General features: G+C 44.8%; 1 protein-coding gene across 1 annotated transcript in view; it reads left to right on the top strand.

Annotated features, from left to right (window-relative positions):
- ATP10A (ATPase, class V, type 10A) overlaps nucleotides 1–17,552 on the top strand; it is a 162,312-nt gene that overhangs the window by 97,039 nt on the left and 47,721 nt on the right. Inside the window, exons 7-8 of the mRNA XM_015419655.1 lie at nucleotides 2,131–2,264; nucleotides 6,098–6,350. Coding sequence (XP_015275141.1) covers nucleotides 2,131–2,264; nucleotides 6,098–6,350 — 387 coding nt within the window. The remainder of the gene's footprint in view (nucleotides 1–2,130; nucleotides 2,265–6,097; nucleotides 6,351–17,552) is intronic.

The following is a 17,552-nucleotide window of genomic DNA, read 5'->3' on the forward strand; positions in this document are numbered from 1 at the left end:
TCCCAAAGTTACACACTTTAGGGAAGTGTTATCTCAGCCAGTGTGGGCAGAATTGTCATCCCTTCCATTTTAAGCGCATCTACCTCTGTTTTGTTTGGATTAAATTTCAGGGTTTTTAGTCCTTTTGTAATCATAACTGTACTTAGGCTTACATTCATGGACTTAAACACAGAAAAAAAATGGAGCTGGGTGTAATCAGTATATTGAGGTTACCACATCTGCTAGGCAGTCTCTTCCAGCAGTTGCATATAAATGTTGAACAGCAGTAGGGTGCAAGATCAAATCTTTAAGTACCCTAAAGGACAAAGTCCAGGGAGCAGATCAGCAAGTACTTAATGCTACCCACTGGCACCAACCTATCAACTAGGAACAAATTAATTAATTATTCATATGGCAGCGTGTTTAGTATAACCAGGACATCCTAAGATTGAGTATAACAAGGACATCCTAAGATTGTCTGGCAGCCAGAAGTTCTAGCTCTTTTAGTATTATGCTCCATAAGGTGGTGAGCTGGACTTGGCAAGAGACATTTCAGAGGTGGTTTGCCACTCACTCTGCATCATGCCCCTGGTATTCCTTGGAGGTTGCCCATCCAAATACTAACCAGGGTCAACCCTGCTTAGCTTCCAAGATCTGACGAGATCAGGCTAGCCTGGGATATCCAGTTCAGGGCAACTAGAGACAGAATCACTCTTAAGCAGTGCCTCGCAGCTGACAGTATTAAAGTCTGCTGAGGTGTCACAGAAGAATGAGCCTTTGTGCAAGCCCCTCCCACCAGAAAGCCCTGGGAAATGGGCTCCCTGACTGTGTTTGTATAAGATGTTGAGGTTTCATTTCCAGTTGTGCTGTCCTAAGGACTGTGGGCCCACTTTAGAAACCACTTTCTGTAAAGAAGTGTCTAGAGTTATAAGAACATAGGAAACTTCCCAGAGACCAGTCACAGGGCAACCAGTTAGGACCACAAGCTTTACGATCTGCCAGTCAACATCTTCTCGTGGTCCCTGGCCTCAGGGATGTCCATCTTGCCTTGACTAGGGCCAGGGCCTTTTCACCCCTGGCCCCTACCTGGTGGAATGAGCTCCCATACAAGATCAGGGCCCTGTGGAACCTTTTACAGTTCTTCAGGGCCTGCAAGACGGAGCTCTTCCACCAGGCTTTTAACTATGGTGACAGACATCCCTTCCTCTTTACTGGGCCTCTCCTCAGTGGGTCAGAACTGCATACCAGAGTTGGCATCTATGAGGTTTTAATTCCAATGACAACGGCACTGGATGAAGGCCATTGTGGTATTTTACTGGTGTTTTAATTGTGTTTTGTGTATATTGTATTTTTATCAAATTTGATGTAACCCGCCCTGAGCCTGCCATGCGGGGAGGGCATGGTATAAGTCGAATAAAATAAATAAATACATTTTGTGGCCAAGGTGGGGAAAGCAACTATGATTAAATGCAGGTTTTTTCTCGTGGCTGTTCTGTCTGAACCACCACCACCACCCCATCCTACAGTGATGTTAAGGCTAATATCTAACTTTTTGTTGGGTTACTATCATGAAACTCCCTGTGCCTCAGCTTTGTACCTAAGGATTGTAATGGATTTTATTAGGCTTATTTGGTCCCTAACACTGGAGCCAGTGTTACATCCTTATGGCGCTATCCCTTGCCACAGCTGTGGTATGTATGAGAATACTGCCCCCACATGGGCAGGGCTTTCCCATCGGACTGGTATATTGGCAGGGAAAGGATAGGAAAGATCCACAGGATTGTCTCTGTTCAATCTGCATGCATATATTACAGCCGTGTGCTACAGGACAGTGGGGAAACAGGTCCTTATACAGTTGGTTATGTGTATGAAAATTCCTTTGCCAAAAGTAATGAAGGATTATGCATTCCTCAGTTCTGAACTTTTTAACTTAAGATAAATTACGGGAAAGTCTGTTTAATGAACGTGTATTTGTGTTTAAAGAAGTAAAATTTCCAACACAGAAATCCGCAATGATATAGCACAAAGGGCACCATGTTATTTTCTGTTTCTTTTGCAGATTTTCTCCAAGGAGAAATGTGTAAATTGAATATGTTGCCTTTGCCACTTGACGTTTAGTTTTTATTTTCATCTCTTTCACCTGTCTTGTAGGCCATGGGATCTGGGTCTGGCAGTATGACGACAAGAGGAAGCCTGCTTTTGATGTCCCAGATATTGATGGAAATTATTTGTCTCCAGCTGGAGCTGCGGTTTATTTATTTTTGACAATGATTATAGTTTTTCAGGTAACCATATGACATAAAACTGAGATACCTCTAAGGGTTTTCTGCCAATGCATTTGTTACCAAATACATATTTTCCAACACAGTGCTAAAAAACCTAAGACATTATACATCTAAGAAGCAAAATCTTATTGTCTCGGGGCTTAATACTTTTACCTTCAATCCTCAACAGAATGGCACAGAATTATTTAGGACTAGGAGCAAGGCCCGTTGCAGCAACGCCTCCTGCAAAGGTGCGCTGGTGGAGGGGCGAGAGAGGTGGTAGAGAGGGGCAGTGTCTCCTGCCACCTCTGCAGACTCTCCAGTGTTGAGGGCGACCGCACGGGCCGTCAGTGGCTCTCTGGCTGGCCAAGTCCTGTGGGGCGCAGGGTGCCTCCACCACGGCCCACCCCTCATTGCGCGGAGCCTTTTTACTCGAGCCACTTCGTGGCCAGGACCCTCTCCCTTGCTGTCAGTGCCGCCTGGCCACTGTACTGGGCCGGTGCGTGGTGTTCCCGGGGCGGCGCTGGCCGCCTCCCTCCCTCCTTCCCTCCTGTCTGCCGCTTCTCCCTCCCTTCTATCCTCTCAGCGGGCCGCACGGAGGCGACATCAGCGCTGGGATAGAGGAGGCCAGAGCAAGGCAGGGTGGTGAGCTGTCGTCTCGCTTCTGTTGGGCCCCCTTCCAGCTGTGGAAGGGAGGCGCAAGGAGGCCTCGTCCAGAGTGTGGCGAGGAAGAAGGCGGCGGCGCAGGCCAGGCCGGCTGGGGTGGAGGGCGGCAGCAGGGCATTGTGAGGCCAGCTGAGCTGTTTTTCTGCCTCCCCGCCACCATTTGGCGCATAGGGAGTAAAGACGTGGCTGCCTCACTGCCTCCGCCCGCCGGAGGGTTCATCCCGTCCAGCGTCTCCATGTAGAGTGAGGGCGAGAGGCTGGCCCCGCCATGCACCCAGCCAACAGCGGCAGCACCTTTTGAGTGGCGGCTCAGGGCCCCAACTGACTCGGCAGGTGGGCGGGAGTCAGAGAAGGCAGCCAGTGGCCACGGTCTCCATTGTGAGTGGCAGCTCTTGCACCCAACTGATTTTGGTGTGAATGGAATCCTGCCACCCTATAGGAGAGATGCCACCCCAAATAAGCTTTATAACATATAGAGATTGCACTGCTGTTGACTTTGCTTCAGACTGTGCTGTTATTCACACATGTGAATAATATTCAGACTTGGCAATAAACAAGCCTTGTGTTGGAAATCTCAGCCAACAAACTCCGTTCAATAAGTTGCATCACAATAGCTGATTGTGATCCTTTCTGAACTTTATTTAAAACATTTTGATTCTGTCTCTCCAAGGCTGGAGGCAGCTTCCAACAAAATGACAATTAAGCACAATTTGAAATGACTTGTGTTATAAACAATGGTCAATTAAAGCAATATAATCTACAGCAGCAGTTCACACCCAGCCTCAAATACCTCTCATCAGCTGCAAGGCAATTACCAGAGATGTGCATTTGTTTTCAAATGAATACAAACAAACCAAAAAGGCACCGTTCATTTCATTTGTTTGCATTATGAAGACAAAGAGTAAATAAGAGAATGCCATTCCTCTGCTTCTCTGTAACCTAATGTGGAGAGACTCCCTTCTCTCCCTCCCTCCTCTTCTGTCTCATCTCTTCCCCCACTGAATTTACTGTGTTGTGGGACGCTGCTGTTGTAGCAGCACCAAGCGTTTGGTGGCCAGCTTAGCAGACAGCCAAACAGGTAGGTGGAATGGGAAACAGAAGACTACCCCCCCTTCCCACAGCCTACTTTGGCTCGTAGATGCTGCTTCAGTGCATCCTGGGAAATATAGCCTCCCCTGCCCCAGCTGCCTGAATGTAAGCAACCAGGGCACTGGAGGAGAAGGCAAGGGGGAGAGAGCAATTGCTTTACTATTGATCCTACATACAGACTGGCTGGCCAGCAACAAACCTCAGTAGCAGCCACAGCCCACAGCAGAGCAAGTGTAATGGAGTGAGGCAAGAGGAACGTGTTTCCTTGGGAATCCACAGAAACAAAAATGAGTGCAATAAAAAGTTAGCATATACTATAATGATTATAAAAACAAAGGGTTTTCAATGAATGTTTTTTTTTTTAAAAAAAAATCCTGCATATATCTACCAGTTATCTGGGAACATTCTTAGCAATATGTACATGATCTGTAAGACTAAAATAAGGTGTTTATGAAGCAGCATTTAAAAGTGCAAGATGTCACCCTCCCTCCTTTTGAGACATCAGTGGTCAGTGCCAGCAGTTAGCCAGATGAGCCACATTTTTCTTTTGTCCCTCATGGAAGACTACAGAGAGAGAGAGAGAGAGAGAGAAGGAGGAACATTATCCTACTGTTTCATCTACAGCTAAAGATGCTTTGAATGAACTTTACTATACTGTACCGCCATTGATATATTAACGGTCTTAAATTATGTTTTATGTATTTTATTGTGATATGCATATTGTTTTATTGGTTTTATGTAAGCCGCCCTGAGCCTGCCTCGGTCGGGAGGGCGGGGTAACAGTTGAAATAATAAATAACAAATAAATAAAGAAGCTGGAGCACTAGAAAAATATTTAGGGGCAAAGTAACATCTAAAGCAGTTTCATGCTTTTGACGCTACAGAGATTGGGCTCAGTGGTAACGGGACAGTAACTTTTCCTCAGGTACATTCCCACCCGTATCCCTTTTTGTAGTGCTGTTTCTGAGCTAGAAGGGACACTAGTCACAACTTTCCCCTTTCTGGGTGCATTACCAGTCATAGCTTTCTCTGAAGTTGAGAAGCTACCATTGTGGAAAGGAGACCAATTGGCCATCAGATGTAGGTTGCTGATCCATCCTTTGTGTAAGCTGAACGTGATGGGCAGCTAGCCGCCAGGCTTGGAACAGATTTATCTGTTTTTTTATCCAGGCCTTCCTCCAGGGAGCTCAGGGCCTGCCTCCAAAGAGCTACATCATTTCCCCCCTCCTCCACTTTATCCTCACAGCAACCCTATGAGGCAGCTGAAACTCAGAGAGAGAGAGAGAGAGAATAGCACAGCCCAAGGTCACTCAGTAAGCTTCCATGTCTGAGAGGGGTTTAGAACCCAGTTGTCCCAGACCCTAGTCCAATACTCTAACGACTACACCACACTGGTTCATCAGCACCATGTTAGGAAAGAAAGTATTTCACTATGAATATAGCCTTTTATTGGGAGGTTTTAGAAAATCCTTGAGAATCTGGTGGATACCTGGGAAAATTTCTTACAGTAACATTGTGATCAGCAATGATAAAACATGTACTATCTACATCTGAAAAGACAGCAACATACATGTACTATCTACATCTGAAAAGACAGCTTCCTATGCAACAGCTAACTATGTTTGCTTGATTAAACTACTCCAGGAGCTAATTTAGAAGCCCGTTATGTACCTAGATAAAATTTGAGAACTATTAATTCAGATTTTTTTTCCTTTGCTAAATCTTTTGTGCTAGCAGGGTTCTGACTGCACTTTCTGTCTTCCTTTCCCTCCCAACCTTTTTCTTCTTTTCCTAGCTACTTTCAAGCCCATCTTATTATCCTGAAAACATTTGCCTCTCTCCAAGCCTTGATAATCACACCACCAGACCTAATTATGGATATCAGCTCTACAAACTGCTCCATAAGCTTTCTTAATCTGTCACAGTAAACCTTTGCAGATATTCTAATAACTGTACAGTGTTGGCTTTAAGTCAAAGTATATAAATTCGAAACAGGTACAGTACAATGCTGCAATTTTCACCACACATTGATCCAATTACACTTCTTTTCTCCCTTTGCTGTTTTTCTCCTAATGACTCTGTATTTTTATGCATTTCAGGTTCTGATTCCAATTTCCTTGTATGTCTCCATTGAAATCGTTAAAATATGCCAAGTGTTTTTTATTCATCAAGATAAGGATTTATACGATGAAGAAACAGACTTTCAACTGCAGTGTCGAGCTTTGAACATCACTGAAGATTTAGGGCAGATTCAGTACATATTTTCAGACAAGACTGGGACTCTGACCGAGAATAAAATGGTCTTCCGAAGGTGCACTGTTTCTGGCATAGAGTATTCTCATGATGCGAATGGTAAGCATGATAACCTTCCAATTAATTTAATGGAGATAAGATTTGCTTTCATCATAAAAGACTGGTATAAACTTCAAGTGTAAACTGAAAGGAAATCACCTGTGTCAGATGGTTTTTCAGAAATATTATCCCTCACTTTATACCACCGCTATGCAAACAGAATACAAACAACAGGATAGATGGTACTTTCTACTGTAATAAGTTCCCTTCTGAAGTCAATCTCTGAAATCAAATGGAGAGTCATCTTGTTAGCACATCATTTATTCGGCAAAGTTTGGTGGTCAAGCACCTTTGTTGCAGGCATAAGGCTGTGAAAGGCTTCTACCTGACCCCCTGGAGAGCCTCCACCAGCCACAGTAGGCAGTCCTGAGCTAGGTGGCCCCGTGGTCTGATTCAGTAAGGTGATTCAGTAAGGTGATTGTTCATATATTCAAAACCTTGACCCATCCATGGTTAGTTTGAACAATCTCAGTAATCAGATAGTTCCAAATCTATGCAGTATTCCTTACTCTGAGGACTGCCTGTAGCTCTTCTTAGTATTCTGTATCCAAACCTGTCTAGCTTTATGGCCAACAGGTGATGTAAAGAAGAAGGCTGACATGTATAATCTGGCTCTTTTCCCTGATTTCTCCTCCCCACCACTACCAATCCACTTCTCCTGTAGGATTCAATCGACAGGAGATTGCCAGAGCTGAGGGCACTCTCCCTCAAGTATGATTTTCCCCAGTGTGGCACAATTGACATCAGTTATACAGTATGAATACCCAAGAAGGCATTTGCACAAGGCAGAAGCCTATGCTTCTTGTACTGTTTGCACTTTTCCCTATAATTTCATCAGTGGGAAATAGGAAAAGTAAGATCGGAGAGAACTTTAAGATTATAAAGGATCTCCATAGTAAAGACGTCAGGGATAATCCTAACCAAGGGTCATTTAGTAGAAAAAGAGGTGCAGGAGCTCATTAGCATAACTCATTAGGGTATGCCACACCCCCTGACATCACTGGAAGTGTGTCAGAAGGCAACACCCACCACTCAGGCTCCACTGAACTGTTTTGGATTGCTAGCTATTGGGGGGTGGGGGGAAACGTGCAGATCTGTCCTCACAGAGGAGGGAGAGCTTGTACCTGAATAGTTAGTTTGAACAATCTCAGTAATCAGATCGTTCCAAATCTATGCACCATAGGGGAACATTCAATATTCCTTACTCTGAGGACTGCCTGTAGCTCTTCTTAGTATTCTGTATCTAAACCTGTCTAGCTTTATGGCCAACGGGTGATGTAAAGCAGAAGGCTGACATGTATAATCCCTGATTTCTCCTCCCCACCACTACCACTCCACTTCTCCTGTAGGATTCAATCAACAGGAGATTGCCAGAGCTGAGGGCACTCTCCCTCAAGTATTATTTTCCCCAGTGTGGCACAATTGAAATCAGTTATACAGTATGAATACCCAAGAAGGCATTTGCACAAGGCAGAAGCCTATGCTTCTTGTGCTGTTAGCACTTTTCCCTATAATTTCCTCAGTGGGAAATAGGAAAAGTAAGATAGGAGAGAACTTTAAGATTATAAAGGATCTCCATAGTAAAGACGTCGGGGATAATCCTAACAATTTCCACTTGGTCTACCCAGATTCTCTAGTACTTGCATAAGTAAAACACCATCGTTCTTGGCTTGTCCTCTTGGCCTGGAGTCTTCACCAAGTCCAGCTACATTTTACAGTGCTGTAAATCAAGCAGCAAAATTACTTTATGAGCTATATTGTTATTTTTTGCAAAATTTCCTTTCAGGTGATATAAAGCCAGGCAGCCTAATCCTGAGCATGCTTATTTAAAAGCTAACCTCATGATTTTAAAGACTTCCTGTTAATGCTAGTACTGAATATATTTGCCTTAAGGGGGCAACTAGTGGATCACAAAGTCATCTCAGGCTGAGAAAATGACACAGGGAGACACCTTAGTGCTGTTCAGGATTCTGTACACCTGATTTTGAAAGGGAGAAAAACCTCTTGGATTCATGAACCTCTGAGAGCCTTGTGTCCTTCTTCCCCTAAGCAAGCATGTTTAGAGCTGAACTATATGTGATGGTCAATTGTCCCAAACTTACTATATATGTGTGTGTGTATTATTTAAAACACTTGTGTGCTTGAGGACCCAATTTTACACATACATACAAGTGGGAGACCCACAAGGACTTGCAAGAGGCATTTCATGAGCCTCACTGTTTTCTCTGTTGATCCCCTGAAAGCCCCCATTTCCTTTCCCTTTCTCATGCTTCCTTCTCTTCTCACTCACCAGTAGAAATGGGCACAAACCTAAAAAGGGCAGTTTGGTTCAAGGTTCAGGCCAGCCCCCGAACTGAACTCTGAAGTGACCCAAATGGGCCCCAACCAAACTGGCCCAGCAAGTTTGTTTCTCCCTTTCTCCCAGCTATGGCTAGCTGCAGCCAGGAGAAAGGAGGAGGGGGCCACCCTGGAAGGGGCTTCCCTTCCACCTTTCTCCTGGCAGCGGCCTGGGAGAGGACTTCCTTTCCCCCTTTCTCATGGCTATGGCTTGCCATGGCCAGGAGAAAGGAGACGGGGATCACACGGGAAGGGTTAAAAGGCTGCCAGCCTCTTAACCATTTGGTTTTGCTCTCCATCACTTTTGGGGGGGGGGAGCAAAACTGAAGGGGCAAATGGATCTCAGCCTTTTAAACATAACAACTTAGTGGGTCTGTTGAAGGGGGGAGCAAAACCGAAGGGGTAAATGGCTGCCAGCACCAGTCCACTCTTAGGTTTAAATGGCTGCCCCCGAACAGCCAAACTGAACCAGCCAAATGGTCAGTAAATGTTCAGGGAAAGCGCCTTCCCCCAACATTGGTTCCTGAGCTCTGAACCCGCCCAAGTTCATGCTGAATTTTGGCTTGTGAGCCAGTTCGTGCCCATCCCTACTTACGGCCAACCTACATTTATCGGCCTGACTTCATCTCTCCTTCCCCAGGCAGCTTCTACCCAGGAAATCAATGGCTGAGATGTACAGTGCTGGCCATCAGGACCAGTTGTTTAGACTTACAGAGGCATCTCACTTTCTCCTGTATCCACCACCCCACACTATTTCCTCTTTCACTCTGCCTAGGCACCTCCATATCCTCCTTTCCCTGCTTCCTTCTCTCAGCCAGTCTACTTTTTTTCCATCCCCCCCATCTTCAATTATATTTATTATTTATTAACTTAATTTATGTTCTGTCTTTCTTTGCAATGGGGACCCAAAGCAGCCTACATCATTCTCCTCTTCATTTTATCCTCACAAGCTCCACTGTGTTTAACCAGATCTTGTCCCACAAATACAGTATATTACATTATAGTTATGAATAAACATATTAACAGACTTTTTATGAGTTTTGGCATATAATATTTAGATGATGGAAGTATCGCAATCCTGGGATACTTCCCTTTCATTCATGTGATTATAATATATTAAATTAAGATACTAGTATTTCTTAAAGCAAAGCCAGTGAGAAAAGGACATTTCAAAGAATCCTTGATATGACATAAATAACATTATTTCTTTCCTCGTATGGATCAACATGGTATGAATGTTCTTTAAAAACATTTAGGACTCCAATGCATCCTTCTGTATTTGGGGTATGGAGGTATGTTACTTAAAAGATCATAGCCTCCTATTTGCTAGCTACAGTAGGCAGACTATACTACTTAGGCTTGGGAAATCTTATGACTATGATCAGGTTCCATACTGTCACTATGTTCAGGGACAGAGAGATCCTGTCTTTTTTTGGGGGGGTAGAAGATTCCACCTGCAGAGGAGTGCCTCTTTAGAAAGCCACTGCAATAGCAGCTTGGAGAGAGGCAGGCGAGGCAGAATTGCAGCAGTTGAAACAGTTGGCAGCTTCTTGCAAGAGGCCATAAGGAGACAGGAATGGCAAGGAGGATGTACCGTACTGTCTTCAAAATGCCCAGGAAGGTGGCCAATGAAGACTCTGCCTGGCTACTCACTCCAGGCTGCACTGGAGGGGAGCTGACAGGAAGGGGATGAGGGGGTCCACTAACCCCTGTCATCTCTTGAAGTGTCAGTCCCCAGGACACAAGAGGTGAAGCCTGGTGGGAGGGGGCAGGACCTCACCTCCTCACATCTTCTGTTCACTGTGAGACACTCCAGGCATGCTTGCGTGTTCTGATACCTTCTGGTATCACCTTTTCCCCAGATTCATTTACAGAATTGAAAATCGTATTTGAGTTTCCAACAAATATGTTGCAAGGAGTGAAATAAGTTTAATGCAGGACATTTATCAGTTGGGGGCAGCCATGGCTGGTGGTTTAGAGCCTCTTTTAAACAAAGCTGGGAAAGAACTAGAAATGATTAGAGGTCCAGGGGATTTCAGGGCTGGGAGCACTGGCTTTTTATTTTGGCATGCTAGCAGATAAACAACTCCCGTCATAAATGAAGCAAAGTCATTACATGACTGAAGTTTTAAGACCTGTTAATTTTTAAGGCAGTTTTATTGCATTGTTTTTAGTATATGGTATACTGCATTTTTATTAAAACTTTTGTAATCTACCTAGAATATATTTATTTGTTTATTATTATTAATTTCGACTTCTATTCTGCCCTCCCCACGAGCAGGCTCAGAGCAGATGACATCAGCGAATCCACAATAGGAGTTAAAATATTCCACAATAGATATTTCACAAAAGTAATTAAAACAGTTAAAAACACAGCTATAAACTGAAGACAGATAGCAGTGCAGTTTAGCATAATCATCTTGAGAACTGGAGCCGCTAGGCCATAAACCAGACTGTGAGTCTTCACCTGATGGGCCGTTCAGAGATGGAAGGTTCAGCAAGGGAAGCCAGTAGATGGAATAATTGGACACCTGCCGCCTCAGCCAAAGGCCTCTGTTTTACAGGCCCTGCAGAACTGTAATAGGTCCCGCAGGGCCCTGATCTCTAACAGGAACATGTTCCACCAGGCTGGAGCCAGGGCAGAAAAAGCCCTGGCCCTGGTCAAGGCTAAGTGGATGTCCTTTGGGCCAGGGACCACCAGCAAATGTTGGTCTTCTGAGCGCAAGGCTCTCCAGGGCATATACAGGAAAGGCGGTCCCTCAGATATGTTGGTCCCTGAGAAAGACAGAATACAAGTGAAACAAACACCTTTTTTTAAAGGAGCTAAAACCATCTCTATAGAGGCAACTTCATTTATTTCATGCTTCATTTCATGTTAATCAGACAAACAAGTGAGATCCTTGCTCTATGAAACACATGTTGTTTTCCCCTGACTAGGAGTGTCATCTGATAGAAAAAAGTTGATTCAGTGCATGAATTTTAGTTGATTGATCGATCATTTGTGTAGGTAGAAACAATACTTTCGGAGTTAGAAGTATACTTCTACCTTTAAACAATACAGCATGTGTTACAGGGGGTATCATCCAAGAAGCAGCATTCTTTTCCATATGAGAAGAAGATACATAAGCACTTATGTTCAAAATAATATAGTTTGGGGGGGAGTTTAAAGTAAAGTCTGCTGTGAATTTATTGGGATTGCATTTTTAGTCAATCAGAAATGTTTATAATTTATCAGTATGATCAATACAAATTGCAGTGCTATTCTGACACACATTGTGGCGAAGCCATTTCGTCACACACATGAACAGATATATAAATGTTGTATAACAGTCATTTCTGCAAATGAGATTTTTTCACCAGGTACTTCTTGTTCTTCTGAAGCTCACATACCTTTTGGCTGCTAATAAAGAGCCTTCTGTTTGGGGAGAGTTCAAAAATATCCCTAGTAGAGGAATGGCACTGTTGATACTGGAAGTCATCCCACCATAGCATCTTATGAAGTATAAGGTCCATAGAAAACATTTTTAGAGGTAGGGTGGGGAAGGATAGAGAGGTGGAGAGAACATACTGCGTCATCTGCAAATTGAGTGACCTTCTGTTAGTTCTAAAGCCTGTTCAGTTCTTTTGTTGCACATGAGGAGAAGTCATATCTTAAACAATAGAAGAGGTTTGTACCCAAAGACCCGGCTTTACATGCATGTAAAATGAGTGAATGTCTGGGCCAGTTTATGGCATGGGAGCTAGCAGTAAGGTAGTCAACAGGTTGTTGTGGTATGTAAAATCACATATTATATGTATTTTGGTGTAGATCAGATCTCACTATTTTCTCTTTCCTGATCACTGTCACTCTTGCTTTACTCTGGGCAAGTCTCTGTTTTGTTGTTGTGTTGAATTAATGCCATTGCATCTGTGTGATCTAGAACGTTGTTAACTTTGTCTTGCAAAATAATCCTGGCTCTCAGTTATATTACAACCCTGTCAATCGACTTTACAATGCTTCTCAAGTACCCATTTGTCTCTGTTTATTTTCAGCACACTAACATAGGTGTAATTGTAAAAGACTAACAGATGAAAGTGAGTGTCAGTTCCAGGTGGGGAAAGCAGAACATCTCAGATTATTTCAGGAATAAGGGTTTTTGAAATGCAGTCAGTAGGGGATGCACACCTAAAAATAGTACGTATTTTTCAGTTCCAGATTTCAGCAAGGGGTTCTATATCAGCATTCTAGAGTATTCAGGTCCCACCATACTGTTACAGAATTTTGATTTAAGTTTTTTCCAGAGGTCTGAATTATTATTTTTTTTGGGGGGGGGTGTCATTATTTCCTATGGGGGGACCCTTCCAAGGGATTGGAGTGGATTTTTTTCAACCAAATGAGACCAAATTCGAAGAGAACCTAGTCCTACCCATTCACTAAACACTTCCAAGTTTAATGATCCAATTCTACAATCCCCAGAATAATGTGATCTCTAAGCAAGGTGCCCACAACCATCCTACTTGTCTCCATTGTTTTGTATGGGGGGAAATTCTGTGCTTCCTCCAGGGCAAAAAGCTAATAGCCAAGCACACCAAGACAATCCCTAGTCAAAAACCTCCAAAATGCAAATAGAACCAACAAGCTCAACAGAATCAACATCAAACCAGAGAATCCAAGCCAAACAACTTAAGCAAAGGACACGGTTGCAAGCCCAACAGACCCAATGTCAAACCACAGAATCCAAGCATAACTCAGGGCCAGTGCGGCAATCTCAACAGAGCCAATGTCAAACTAGAGAGTTCAAGCCAAATCAACCTGCAAGCTAGTACCAAGGCAGCCGATATGGTATATGTGAGCTTCGTTTTACATGCTTCTGTGAGTTCTTCTTGTTTTAATTGACATACTCATCCAGTTTCTCTTGTTCCACTTTCTTAATGTTCCAGTGATGTTCCATTCATATTTGTGAAGTCTTCTTTTGTGAGAGGGGCAAAAACAATGTTTTTGGCAACATTGATGTATTTTCCACACACAATTGTGCTGAGAGGATCTGAGCCCCACCAGTATACCCCCATGCTGCTCAGCAACTAGGGTTCAGAACACAATTCAGATAGCTTCCCTGCTATTCTTTTCTACTTCTGAGTTTTAAGTTGTTGGAAGAGTGTTTTTTTCCTGACTCCCCAACAGATGCCAAGAGCATGCAGGAACAAGATGTGCTCTCTTCACTTTCTCTCAAAGTCCAGGGCTGGGTAGAAGCAAATTGACCTTCAGGAAGACCAACTGCTCAGCCCTCCAGGGAAGCAGATGTAAGCAATGACTGCTGACAGTGTTGCCTGTCTGGGGGTGGGGGGGACTTCCTCACTCTGCATGTTTATTGGAGTACATGAAAGGAGTCTCTGAGCTGCAAGAGAGAGGTTCAGCCATATCATCTCTTTCCAGGCTCAGTGGATTAGTGGCATACAACTCATAGGGCTCAGATACATACAACTCATAGGCCTCACCATTGCCTAGTTTGTATGCCTTGTGTCCCCAACTGCCTCCTCAATGACCTCTATTACCATGGCTGTTCCGGGAGTGGCTGTGGGGGGACCCTGCCCAGAAAGGGAGATGGTGGTGGGAGCAGAAGAGCTACTTTCCCCCTCCTGTCCATGAGGCAGTGTGACATTCTTGGCTTGCAAATGCAACACCCATGAAGAGAGCTCATCTCTGCAGCAAATGAGCTGGCCAGCATGCTGGGCAAGGCTGCCCTTGATGCACAGATTATACAAGGTTGCCAACATGTAAACCTTATACTTGATGAGTGGTTCCAGGTGGGACTCAATGCCCTCTTGCAGCCCAACACAAGCACACACACTCTTGGAACAATGCAGGGCCTGTACCTGGGTTCAGAAAGGCAGCCATCTTCCACTGTAACATTTGGATCAAAGGAATGATGAGACCAAGGCCTGCCATGTCAAACAAAAGTACTTTGGTGAATGCCTTGAAGGGCTTAAGAACCTCCACCACATGAGAGAGAGATAGCCAGTCCTGTTGCTCAGGGCTTAAGAACCTCCACCACATGAGAGAAAGACAGAACTCCCTCTGTTGACATCTGAGGCTACCTTTCCCAGAGTGCTCTTGCTGCACCAGATGCTCAAGCATGGCACAGGAGGAGTTCCAGTAAGTGGTGATGTTGCTGATCAGGTGCTGCTCTGGCACTCCCATCAGCACCTGCTTCTGGATCAGAAGATGGGTAGACTTCACACATGAGCAGACACTGGAAATCATGCATCACAGGATACAATATGGGATTCTCCGCAGAACCCAAACACAAAGCATCCCTCACCACCAGGTGGAGGAGGTGGGTCACACAGTAAATGCGCAACAGCCCCGCAGCCTCTGCCACTGCCCTAATATTCGTGTCACCGTCGGTCAACATGTAGCCCATGCAGACATCCCTGCCTACCCAAGCCTCAAACGGCTTCTCAATAATGGCAGAGATGTGGGTCGTCTTACACACCTCATCCAGTACTTCATTCTATAGCAAAGTCTGGCAATAGCCAGCCTGGTGGCTCCTCTCACCCCTGCCTGACACTGGATGCCCTAATCGCATCTAGAACATCTTTGGCTTGCCACGAGTGCTCAGTCAGCGAAAGGGCAGGTCCAAATTAAGATGTGAAGGGCATGGGAGACCTGTGCCCTCACATTGTCCCTGGCAGCCCTAAACAAGTAGGGCACCATGATCCTGCTCGGTATGGTGTGAGCAGGGATGGGGTGGTGGAACACAACTAGGGGACAGGCCTCCATACAGGTGAGGGGAAAGCCAGAATTCCCTCCAGCATGATACTCTTCTCAGCCTTCCCCCCCCCCCAAGGCTTTGCCGCCCTCCCCTCCTGTCTCTCGTTCTGTCCCCCTGAACTACTTCACCAAAGTAAGCTTGCTGCCACACTAGGCTATGCTGCACACGGAGTCTGAGCACTGACTAACCTGCTCTTGAACCTGACTCACTAACCTGCTGCCCTGGACTTTTCCTATCTGCCTGTGCACTAGGCACAAATTATAAACTTTTAAAAACAGTAACAACTTGGACCCCCCCTCCCCAGAAAAGCACAAACCCTTTAAAAATTAGAATGCAAAGCAGTTAAACATTCTAAAAGAAGAGAACCCAGCAAAATAGCACAAGCCTTTTAAACCCTTTTAAAAAGTAGCACAAAACCAAGGAAAACCATTTCTAAAAGGAACCAGAAGGAAAACAAAGGCTCCACTCTCCCAACTACAACCCTCCAGGGAAAAACCAAAAGCACAGAGAACTTGAAATAATACCTCAAATAATATTTTAAAACAAAGGGAAATGAGTCCACTCCAGGCACAGAGCAAGAAGAAGGTCTTCTCGGGCAGGCAGCGGAAAGGCACAGAGCAGACTAGAGCAGTAGCAGCACACCGCTCCAAAAAGTCTCACCCTGAAATGGAGTCAAGCTGCAGCCAGAAAGCTTTTCATTGCCTTTGTCCGTGCTCAGAGCCTTGGGGGGCTATGAGAAAAATCACTGAAATAGGATGGAGATTTCTAGTGTTCCCCCAAACTTATGATCCCCTTGCCTGGGAGAGCTGCCTCCCCCCTCTTGCAGGGGAAACCTGTTATATGGGGGGGGGGATATACCTAAGAGCCTTAAAATGCCAGAACTAGCCATTCTTGAATATATCTGAAAACATTCAGGACCCATAATATTGGTATTCTGAGAATCCCAAATATCGATTTGGTTACACAAACAATACTGATACGGTCTTTTTCAGATATTTATATTGGGTCCAGAAATATCTGAATGCACATCCCTAGCAAACAGTCACAGGAACCAGAAGGCAACACAGTCATACATAGTATGTCGCAGGAGCACAGACTTGTGGTACATAAACAGATGTTGTTCCGTGCTCCATTATAGATTCAGGCTCAATGTTCATACTAACTGAAGTGCCATGTATGCCTGTGCTGCTCCTGTGGTGTGCTGTATGCTGTCTATGCTAAATTTGGACAGAAGGTATGGACATGAACAGGATAAGGGCAAATGTGATGGAGGAGACAGCCGTGCATCAGATAACATATCATTGCAACCGGAATGCAATTAGCCAGTGTTGTGTAGTGGTTAGAGTATCAAACTAAGATCTGGGTGACCTGGGTTCATTCCCACATGAAACAGATGGGACCCACATGTTCATGGGATATGGCATTATTATAATACTAGCAGTAAAGCCCGTTGTGGAAATAAATACCACGAGATCTAGAAAGAGGCTCTGGGTGAGTGCTCTGGCTTTGGGCAAACAGTGTCATTTTGCTGTGGTGACCTCAGCAGGGTATAATGACAGAGTCCACTGTTTTCTCCAGAGGAACTGATCTCTGCTCCCTGAAGAGCAGTTGTAATTTTGAGTGATCTGTAGCCCTCACCTGGAAATTGGCAACAATTGTTACCCAGGACGAAATGGCTGGTTTGGAGGGTGGAGTCTATGGCATTCTACCTGTCTGAGGTCCCACCCCTCCGCAAACCCCACCCTCTCCAGGCTCCACCCCTCAAATCCCCAGGAATTTGCCAGCCTGGAGTTGGCAACCCCATCTCCTTCGCAGCTAACCATCAACCTACCATTATCTGCCCCTTTGACTTCAGCTGACTTCCGCCCTCCTTTCTGCAGAGCAATTGTAATTTTGAGTGGTCTCCAGCCCTCACCTGGAGATTGGCAACAATGGTTCCCCATGAGGGACTGAGTGGTTTGGAGGGTGGAGTCTATGGCATTGTACCTGTCTGAGGTCCCACCCCTCCTCAAACCTCACCCTCTTCAGGCTCCATCCCTCAAGTCTCCAGGAATTTCCCATTGGGAGTTGGCAACCCTATCAGGATTGGCCCCAATATGTTTTCTCCCAAAGG

This window comes from Gekko japonicus, unplaced genomic scaffold (assembly GCF_001447785.1).
Source record: "Gekko japonicus isolate JY-2015 unplaced genomic scaffold, Gekko_japonicus_V1.1 scaffold1304, whole genome shotgun sequence".
NCBI lineage: Eukaryota > Metazoa > Chordata > Lepidosauria > Squamata > Gekkonidae > Gekko > Gekko japonicus.